Source organism: Aulonocara stuartgranti (genome assembly GCF_965226115.1).
Source record: "Aulonocara stuartgranti genome assembly, chromosome: 20".
Lineage (NCBI taxonomy): Eukaryota > Metazoa > Chordata > Actinopteri > Cichliformes > Cichlidae > Aulonocara > Aulonocara stuartgranti.
Genome location: NC_138956.1, coordinates 1,235,606 through 1,246,315, shown reverse-complemented (window position 1 = coordinate 1,246,315; position 10,710 = coordinate 1,235,606). Strand labels below are relative to the sequence as shown.

Below are 10,710 nucleotides of genomic sequence, written 5' to 3'. Positions count from 1 at the left end.
GCTATCCCAATTATCATAAGGAAAGATGTAGGTTACCCCCTGGACAGGTCGCCTGTCGATCATGGGGCCATTTCTGGATAAGTCTGTTTTAACAATCTCAGTTCATACTCATGAGCATTGCTCTCTTCTTATGGGAATCCTGCGCTACATGTCTCAGCAGGCCTGAGCTACTGGGCTTCTCTCATTCATTCACACTTCTATTTCCCCTCCCAAAGCTGTTACTATCAACTCTTATTTCATTCGTGTGACAAAAATAACTCAGACAAAGCAGGGCAAGCCAACTACAAAGACAACACTTATGAGACAATGGGATGTGATAGGAAAACATAGGGAAAAAGAGGATTTCATGTCTGTTGTATCTAATATTATTAAAATAATTTATCATGAGATGAATAAGTTGTTTGACACCCTAACTGATATCTTCAATGTGCTACATCCTTAAATGATGAGGTTTTAAATCCTTATTTTCTGTTTGAGGCAGATTAGTGATGGAAGAATTACTCAGATATTAGTTGATTGATGCACAAATGTGCATAAAGAACAAAGGTGCACTAACCAAATCTCTTAATGTGTGTTTGATGGAAATATGGCAGCACATGCATATCTGAAATTTTCTGTTTGCAGTGTTGTAAGAGTGGAATGGAACAAAAGATACAGACAGAAAATAATTTATTCACTGACACAAAGTTGAATCTGTGAGAAGGTTGAAAAAAAGCTGCAGAAAGACAGAAATAAAAGAACAAGAAAGAAAAAGAAGTCCAGAAAGGGGACAGGACATGATTGTTGAGCTTAGGAATTATTAATGGAAGTAGGATATATTAAGACTCTAATACTGTGCTGAATCTCAAATGTGAGCAATGACTGGTTGGAGGACAAGAGGAAGTAGATATAATTTGCTCCCCCGACTTACTGGCAGATACACAAAACCAAAAAAACATTTCTCAAATCGACATAAGTACTAAAAAAATATGTGTATGTATGTATCAGTTTCTTGGCACTGCATTATTATTCTTATTATTCTTATTCTTATTTTTATTATTATTATTATTCTTAGTAGTAGTAGTAGTCGTAGTCGTATTTCTGATCTTATTTTCTGCTGCTGGTGCTTTTTCATTCTTAAAAGGGATACAAGCTGGTCCAGCCTCCTATTTTTTCACATTAGTTTTGGGAAATGTCTGTCTTCTATGCATTAACCTAAAACAGAGAAAGTAATAAAATCATTCCATCAAATAAATAAAATAAGATATTGGTTCAGTTAACACTGTCATTCCACCTTGTCGACACCAGGGGGCAGATGAAAATAACGCATGAAGGAGGCATACAGTTAAGCAGCCCACTCCAGTCTGTCAGACAGACTAATAGAAAGCCGCACAGCTGATGAACGAAAGGCACTTCAGTCGGGTTCAGTTCATGTATCAAACCCAAGAATGTTGATGTGCGTCCCAACTTTGAAACAATCTCACTGCCTGCAAATTTCACACTTGAGGAAATCATGAAAACAGCAGGATTTGCAGATGCTATGCTCTATTAGTCAAACAAGGTTAAAAAGGAAAGTAAAAGTATCAGTTTGTTGTCTGAAATGGTGACCAGTCTCACTGTGTTCCTATTATGTGGAAATATGACATAATGGAACATGAAGCCCTGAGTGAATGTGTCTTTTATCCCAGAATGCTCGATCATCATATCAGCGTTTTGTATCCTGGATTAAATTAGTCTTAGATATCTGAGTGTGTTCTCAGTGGCTTGTGTTTTATTGGTGTGTGGGTGGGGACATTTACTGGAAAAGATGAGGATGGAGAACTGAAAGAAAGATCAAAACCACCACCTGGGGGATTACACAAAGTATTAATGTAATGAGGTTTGTGAGTATGTGTGTCTATAAATAAAGATATAGAGATAAACTAAACAATGACCTTATAATCAAGCTCTGGTTGGAGAGGTAGTGGAGGAATCCAACACTACAGATGGACAGATGAAAGACAGACGGAGCTCAGTAAGACAGGGAAGTTAGAACATTAGCAGTTGAGTCTTTGTTTCGCCGCAATCACGTGTCTCTGTTATGCGGATCGATTTATTAATGGGTGTCAAAGCAAGTCAGCTGCAACAATTAAAGAGAATACTGAAGATTAACAGGTCACTGGAAGCAAAGGTATATCGTGAAAGCTGGCTATAGATTTTATGTCAAAGCTATAAATAACATCAGGTCATCTAAAGCACAGACAGGCTGTCAGCCATCCACCATCGAATATCTGGCATATTAATTAACCTTTTTATAGGTTTATGTATTTATCTTTGTCTTCCTTACCCAATATGATTATGGAGTGTTCACATAACACAGTCCTCTAGCTGTTTAAATCATAAACCTGTGAACAGAAAAAAGAAAACCTAGTGTTATTAAAACGGGGTCTTTCACCATCCATACAGGATTGATGAAAAAGGAAACTCCCCTCCTCCACACACATGAATGTAAAGATGCACTCAGGCTATTAAGAGGGCTGCATGTTCGGGTATAAATCAGCTCACAGTACATCAGGGAAATATGTCCTGCACATGAGACACTCTCTTGGCCTAATAGATATTACCTCATACAGCATAAAAGCAAATGCACTTATGTCAATCAAAATGACTAGCTCTACAAAAACATATTGGTAATATTGTGAACGAATGTCACTACTTTTCAAGGCCACTAAATCAAGAGTAATTAAAATTGCCCCAAAGCGTCACTAAAGACAAGAGACAATAACCCTGCAGGGAGGAGGAACCACTAGTGGGCAATATGACTGGAATATTGACAAGTGAGCAAGGCGACGTGAGGAGAAAAAAACCAGGTACAAGGGGGAGAGCCAAATGGTTCTGATTCAGAGAAATGTTTGCACTTGTCCCACTCTGATGAATTACAAGTCGAGGGCCTTTTGCTCTCTCTCGCTCACTCCCCTCCTTGCTGGTTTTATAAATAGGCCACTTTGCTTTCTCAGTAATCCACAGAGAGCACAAGATTCACTTAAGGCGAAAAGCGGGACACGAAACCATTTAGGTGGTGAGGGTTGATACACCTTATGTAATGGACATGAGAGCAGATGCTCCAGTAGCGGTTCCCTACGCTCTGTTACAGCTTTTTCCTTTTTGTTTTGTTTTCTTTCTCACACAAAATGATGTCACAGCCGATTTCACTATCGTTTCTGTGACAGCTGCTTATAGGACACCACGGTGTGAATCCACATGAGAAAAACACAACAGTAGCTGCATGTTAGCATAAATATATTCTTGATGTTATCAATGAGACCAGTATAATTCATAATAACTTTATAATATACATTTATTTTAAATAATGAAAGTATCTCTGAATAGATATTTTCTGTTTTTAGTTTATGTTCATAGGACATGATAAGGACAGACATTCAAATCCATATTTCTTTGGGTGTAATAATATACAGCTTGATTCTTAGTTCCTTCTTTTGCATACAATAGCAGATAAAACAATCCTTGTACATATAGTGAGCATAGACAGCTGTAAGTATAGACAATAACACAGTCAATGAGCTGAGGATTATCTTATATTTCATTCACACACGTTTTTGCCTGTCAAACAGTTGAAGAAGACAGAGCAGAGCGACTGGTTTTCTGAGAGTAACTTTGTACTGAGACAGGATTTATTTGACCAAGCTCTGCATCAAACCTCAGTCCATCCACTTCTGAGGCTCAAAGGCAGCTAATTAATACAAAAACAGAGTGAAAAACAACAGGATTTTATCATTTCTGACAAAGCAAATCAGTTTCATGGATTTTCTATTACGCAGGAACCTACACATGGCAGAGTCTGGTTCTAAAGCATTAGGTACTTGACGACATAATCAAAGCAGCTCTAACTCTTAGATACATTTACATGGCTACAGTTGTGCAAACCCCACAATCGGCAGGTTTAGGTCCGTTGTGGCAGCGAAGTCTGTCACAGAAATGCGTCTGTCCATAAGATTACATCTCTCGGGTAAGCATCTGTGTACACTGTCTGTATGTTTTAAAATGCCCAGTGTTTGTATGAATGTGTGTCCGTGTACAAGTCCACTCGTGTTGTGCAGTACAGCAAAGCCGTGTTATCCATGACTTAGATCCTGATGTGCCACGCTGTTGGTTCCTCTGAGAGTTTGTTGTCATTTCAGGTGTTGTATGCTTGCTAAGAAGAGCAGCAAAGACAGCGTCCAGCCTAAGCCTGAAGTGACATATATACGTAGGTGTTCCTGTACACAGGAGCAGCTCATAGTAATGCAAATACACATAAGAAAAATACAAGGGAGAAAATTGCGGCAGTGTTGTCTCACTTGAATGATCATACTTCCCTTCACAGACTTTGCTCTACTTCCTTATATTTTAAGTCTTCAGTAACTTGCCTTTGCAGACACTGTAGCTTATCTCACAGGTCCACACGCACTTGTGGACATCATCACAACGGAGTGTTTCCTTTCAGTTTGCTTTGTTTAATATACTATGTGCATGTGTTTAATATATGCAGTACATAGGCTGTAAACACTGTGCTAACGCTGAGCACCATTGTCATTCTAGCCTGGAAACAAGGGGAGCAGCATTTGAGAGCAGTGACGTCAGCTTGTGTGTCTCTGAAAGCTCTACGTTTCGCTCACAGTCTCTTTGTGTCTGAGTCTATTTCTCTCTCATAAGCTCTCTCACCCACAAAATATTACACACCGAGGTTGATGGACCTATATGTTAGAGATGGCAGCACTCAGACAGATCCTTGGAGCATTACAAATACACTTGGGTGAGCAAAAACTCTGACTGATCAGCTATGAAACTCAGTGCATCCACTGAGCTGGCAGCAGATGGTGCGCTTTCACGATACATAGATACTAGGTCATGACTGCAACAGACTATAACAAATAGAAAAGTGAAGAGTTTGGGATGTTGTTAGCATCCACAGGGCGGATCATAGTGTGATATCTTTCATCTCCTATGCTGGAGGTAGCTAATAAGCTGCCACATGAACACACTACCCTCTCTAACTTAGAACTTTCCATGTATGTAATTAAGTACGTTTTCCTTTCTTTATTGTCAAATATTACTTATATTAATGCATGCACCAATGATTACTTTTGAGGACATGCAGCTTTGCAAAATCAGAACTGCAAAAGTTTTGGTTAGTTAAATATGTTGGGCCAGGGGAATGATTTCTGAAATGGGTGCAGAAACGGAAAAAAATGCATACAAAATTAACAAAAGAAAATTGATGTCTTTTACAAACCAAGATCCAATTTAGCAGGTGGTTGCACATAACAACTTTCAGAGGAAAACAAATGTTCCCTTTTCATGTCTGCCTTAGATGGAGGCCATTAAAGGATAACGCTGTGAAGCAGCTTGATTAGGTCAGATTACTCTGTTTTAACAGCTAACTGCTTAAGACGTCGTAAGCAGACTTGCAGTAAACTCAAATGCTGGCACTAAAGCTGAAGCTTAAAAATGACATATATACATTTCAGTTGATCATGAGACCTAAGCTGTGTTGATATATGCAACAGAATGTCAGCAATTTGCCCACAAAATCATTGTATCTATTCCTACACACATGGAATGCTTTGAAGTCAAGAACAGCAACGTTTATTTTGGGCAGTGATGTCAAGCTGAACACGTTTAACTGCGTGTCTAAGGTTACAGCAAAGAGGCTGGAAACTCACCCAGAACACTAAAAGAGTATTTCATTCAACATTAAGGCCATGAAAATATATGTAATAAGACCACGTTGATCATAAATTAATTATATTAAAAACACTCATTAGTAGAATACGTTAAGACATTCACTCTGTTCAGTGTTCTGCTGTTCACCTGCTAATCTGCACTAATTAGAGGCAAGAAAAGGCTTCGAGTGGAGAGAGTCACGCACCCTGCATAGACATTGTAAATCATTTTGAACTTCATCAAGAAGAAATGGCAGGAAAAGAATGTGGTGTACAGAATTACAGCAAAGCACTCATTTAGGCTGTTGGTGTCTACCTGTCTCTGCTAGCTTGTACTAGACAAGATGTAGCAAGGGAATGAATACTAGTGCACATGGCCACCAGCATATTGGTGCTGCACTCTCGTTCTTTCTTTCTTAATTCGGTGTTCCCTCGAGAGAACAGCTGTGATCTGGTTGAAATGATCTTTCTGTGTATCTGGACCTTGGCAGTTAGAGCAGCAGATTAAAGCTGCCCATGAATGCTGATCGAGTGGCCTGTTTTATAAGTTATGACACGTCTGTAATATTGTTGGAATATTGTTATCATGCATCCTTTGTGCAGCAATTAGAGAAAGAAGATAAAAAAAATTTGTGGTCCTTTTATATTGTTATTATTGATTATTATGGTTAGGCTACAATTTTGCTACTGTTGGAGGCAGGATAACTACTTTCACAGGTAAGACTAACTCCATGCAAACACTAACAATGTCGTGAATACGACAGCTGACAGTTCTATAGTATGAACATGATGTGGGAGAGGATGTGGTCTTCTCTACTGACCCTTTCTCCACGTTAATCTCACTGATCTGCTCTGTACTCCTATACTGGGCCCCATACATTTATCAGTATGCGGACCTTTAGCTTCCCACTACAGTTATTGTAGATCCCAGCAGAAGTAAATCATCCGAGCTCGCATTATACATCTGTACGCATCTTGGTGATGTTTACATAGTTAGTGTTGGCCAGGGTGCAGTTTCCTGTTTTCCTGGCCTCTGATCTGAAGTCCTCCATACTGTGGTTCACTGCCTCTTGGATTTCCACATAGTCAGACTTACTGAGAGTGGATCCACTGCCGCTCCGACCGCTCTTCTTCAGCTCATCAGCTGAGCTGGCTTTAGGCACACTTGGCATATTCAGATACTGTGCCTGCTCCTCACCTTCTGTCTCTCTGTGGTAGAAGTAGTTGAAGTTTGATACAATGACCGGTACAGGCAGTGCAATAGTCAGCACACCGGCAATTGCACAGAGAGACCCCACAATCTTCCCCCCAATAGTTGTTGGGACCATGTCTCCGTAGCCTACGGTTGTCATGGAAACCACTGCCCACCAAAAGGCCTCGGGGATGCTGCTGAACTGAGAAACTGGCTCGTCTGCTTCTGCAAAGTAGACCGCACTAGAGAAGAGGATGACACCAATGAACAGGAAGAAGATGAGGAGGCCCAGCTCACGCATGCTGGCCTTCAGTGTCTGCCCTAAGATCTGGAGTCCCTTGGAATGACGTGAGAGTTTGAAGATACGAAATACCCTAACTAGACGGATGACACGGAGAATAGCCAACGACATGGCTTGCTGGCCTGCCTGGCCATCCTCTGGCCGCTCTGCTAGTTCTGTGCCGAGGGTGATGAAGTACGGGATGATTGCCACAATATCAATGATGTTCATGATGTTGCCAAAAAATCCAGTTTTGCTGGGACAGGCGAAGAACCTAACTAGGAACTCAAAAGAGAACCAGATGATGCAAAGCGTCTCAACAATGAAGAAAGGATCTGTAAAATAAAAGCTTGCAGATGGAGTGGTGGTGTTGTATGTGGACTGGAGTGAGTTATACATCTCATCTTCGTTTCGATTAAGTGGCAGTGTCTCCAGACAGAAACTGACAATAGAGATAAGAATCACCATGACAGAGATTATGGCAATGATGCGAGCTGGTCCTGAGCTCTCTGGATATTCAAACAGAAGCCACACTTGTCTCTGGAACTCGTTTTCTGGCAGAGGCCGCTCCTCCTCCCTTATAAAACCTTCATCCTCCCTGAAGATTTCCATAGCCTCTTCACCCAATTCATAAAACCGGATCTCCTCAGAAAAAATGTCAAGAGTCACGTTAACAGGCCGGCGCAGTCTCCCTCCAGACTGGTAATAATACAAAATAGCGTCAAAACTTGGTCGATTCCGATCAAAGAAGTATTCATTCCGGAGCGGATCAAAATACCTCATCCTTTTTTTAGGATCACCTAGCAGTGTCTCTGGAAACTGGGAAAGTGTCTTCAGCTGTGTCTCAAAGCGCAAGCCTGAGATGTTAATGACAACCCTCTCGCAGCATTCATGATCCGGATCCGAGTCGTAATGGTCATGAGACTGACCTGGATGTGCTGCTGCTTCATCCGCAGGGTCGCTGGTAGCGACCGTCATGATGGAAGAAGATGGGACCTGCAGCTTTCAGACCGGGCGGGGCCACGCTGGGCCACAAGTAGGTAAAGTCTCCACACACTTGTACAGTCAGGCAGATTTGCCTGCTAAAAGGAACAGACAGAAAGCAGAGGTAGGTTTAATATTAATGTGATCAGCACATGCTTCACGCTCTACTTTTTATGGGACTTTAAACGAATAACTTGTTCAGAAACTTGTATTCACTGGCAAACATTTATGATCCACTTATTTTGTCAATTCTTAAACCAAACATTTTTCAGCTGCTGTTATTTCCCAGAAAGGCCATGTTACTTCAAAGCCTTGAAAGCAGAGCATTTGAAAATAACAAGTTGGTGGGGGCAGAACCATTTGCGAGCGCTGGCTCCATTGTGTCTGTGTATTAGGTTATGAGTTCTCCCTCATATGAGCACACTGCAGGATCAATATGCAGGCTAGTAATACAGTATCCACTCTCACAGGGTGCAATTACAACCAACAAATCTGATTATGAGCTCAGTGCTCCACAGTCTCTGAGATGAGCTTCCTCTATAAATCTGGTGTTACCAGCATTTCCTACCAATGCTGAAAAAAAATCTTACCTAATTTAATAAACTTCGTAGTTTTTTCAGTAGAGAAGATTTTGGGAGATTTGTCAATTCACGTGTTTGACATAACACACATCTGTTCTGTTCATTAGCAGCTGCACAAAAGCAACGGTGGTCCACAAAAAAACCCAAAAAACTTGTTTCAACTTTTGATTTTTAAAATAAGGTCTGAAAAAATCAATCAATCAAAAGCCCCTACCTGCTACTTTTCACAGGCACGTATTGGGCTTGTTTACAGTCTCTGTCCTCTGCTGGTAAATCTTAAGCAGAGTGCCCGGTCCTGAGTCACTCCCCTCGGTCCAAGCAGCTCCTTCCTGTCACTCATATATCATCCGAAGCTCTGGCGCTGCAGCAAGGCGGCAGTGGGAATGGGAGAGGGGACAAGGTGTGAGGATGCAGGAGTTACCTCCATCGCTTCAGTGACCAGCGGGCACATGCCGAGATGCAGCTACGCTACAGGCTGAAGCTGGTCGGGGACGACGGTGGGGGCAAGTGGTTTGCACTTAAACACACTTAAAATCCTGACATTAGTTAAATTTAACATGACACTGCCGTCGCCCAAAACAAAAACAACGACAGCCTTGATGCCTGGCATCAGTGAAGAAAAGATACTGTGAAAGCCGCCGAGGAGATTTAAGAAATAACGCGGAATCACCTGTTTGATTCCTAAGTTGTTTAAAAAAATGTTACTTTTTAATTATTTCAACGTAAATATCACCATCCTTTTTTTCGGATGGGGAAAATCCATATGACTACACCAGTGATGCACATCACTAAGAAACAGAATGCATTCACAACTCCATGGATGAAACCAACCCTCTGATGGCGAAATAAACTATTGCTAATAAATGTGAGTCCAAGCAGCCAAGTTCATGCATTTTCAGACATTAAATGGAAATGTTGTAGTTGACTGCAAGCGCGAGTTAGTTTGGAGGGGCAGGTGCCAGACATGCTCAAGCCATTTGCAGCCCTATCCTGTGCGGATCATGGAAATCCACAACAGTCTCCATGCACTAAACAAAGCAGCATAGCATTATCTGTCCGAGTACAGGCAGCATTATTTCAGATAGGCTAATGGCATGCAGGAATTCACCGCGATTGTCTTGTTGTTGTGCAGACGCATGTAGCCTATTAATGTTTTGTTAAATCCAGTTTTTCTCTTCTCAAAAGGTGTCTTGAGGTCGTTCGTCTATTTCTTCATATGTGCCCTTCTTCCCCTATTTGACTAATCAGTCCAGCGGCTGTGTCATCTCATCACGTCTAACTGTTTTTGAGCTGCCGGCTCTTCCCGTGTTTCTCATATTTCACCATAATTCACCATAGTAGAGATGCGTGGGCTGCAGTTAGGCATTGCAGCGCATACTAAAAGCTTCTTGTGCGCCTCGCCCCATCCCTTTGCGCTCCCCACCCCCCGACACTCCTGTCCTCACTCTTCCACATTAAAGAGGAAGCATCGCCCACTAGAGAGTGGAAGCGTTTCTAAGCAAAACACGCGCTGCTCAGAAGAGATTAAGGGGAAGAAGAAGAAGAAAAAAACCCTTAGAGGCAGAGAATGTCCGAAAAATTTTGAGCGATAAAATGTTGTTAATGACTTGGCTTCTGTTGTGTTTCCGATGTGGATATATATCCACATAACAAATTAGAATTGGGCTAAAGAGAGGCACAAAAACACCGTGAACAACAGTGAGGGAGAATTGTAGGGGAAATTACACGTTTAAACAGCTAATGCACAAAACAACAAAATCTCAGGTGCTCAAAGTTATTTTTGACGGTCTTGAATAGTTTTGGAATTCATGTCTCTCCAATGATTATAATAGTTAATCTTTATATGTATGACATAGAAACACCCCTGTCCTGATCGCTTTGTGTGTGTGTGTGTGTGTGTGTGTGTGTGTGTGTGTGTGTGTGTGTGTGTGTGTGTGTGTGTGTGTGTGTGTGAGAAAGATTACACTTTAAAAGATTACATTTTTAAAAATT

General features: G+C 41.2%; 1 protein-coding gene across 2 annotated transcripts; it reads right to left on the bottom strand.

The window, feature by feature from the left end:
• Window positions 1-3,398: 3,398 nt before the first annotated feature.
• kcna2b (potassium voltage-gated channel, shaker-related subfamily, member 2b) lies at window positions 3,399-10,106 on the bottom strand. Of its 2 annotated transcripts, XM_082519570.1 has the most exons (3): window positions 9,827-10,106; window positions 8,933-9,079; window positions 3,399-8,235 (listed from the first exon to the last, which is right to left on the bottom strand). In XM_082519570.1, exon 3 carries the CDS (start codon window positions 8,129-8,131, stop codon window positions 6,638-6,640), a length of 1,494 nt encoding a protein of 497 aa, XP_082375696.1. In that variant the 5' UTR covers window positions 8,132-8,235; window positions 8,933-9,079; window positions 9,827-10,106; the 3' UTR covers window positions 3,399-6,637. The 2 variants fall into 2 exon arrangements, with proteins under 2 accessions (XP_082375696.1, XP_082375697.1); XM_082519571.1 differs by lacking the exons at window positions 8,933-9,079; window positions 9,827-10,106 and adding an exon at window positions 8,728-8,797.
• Between the last annotated feature and the right edge of the window lie 604 nt (window positions 10,107-10,710).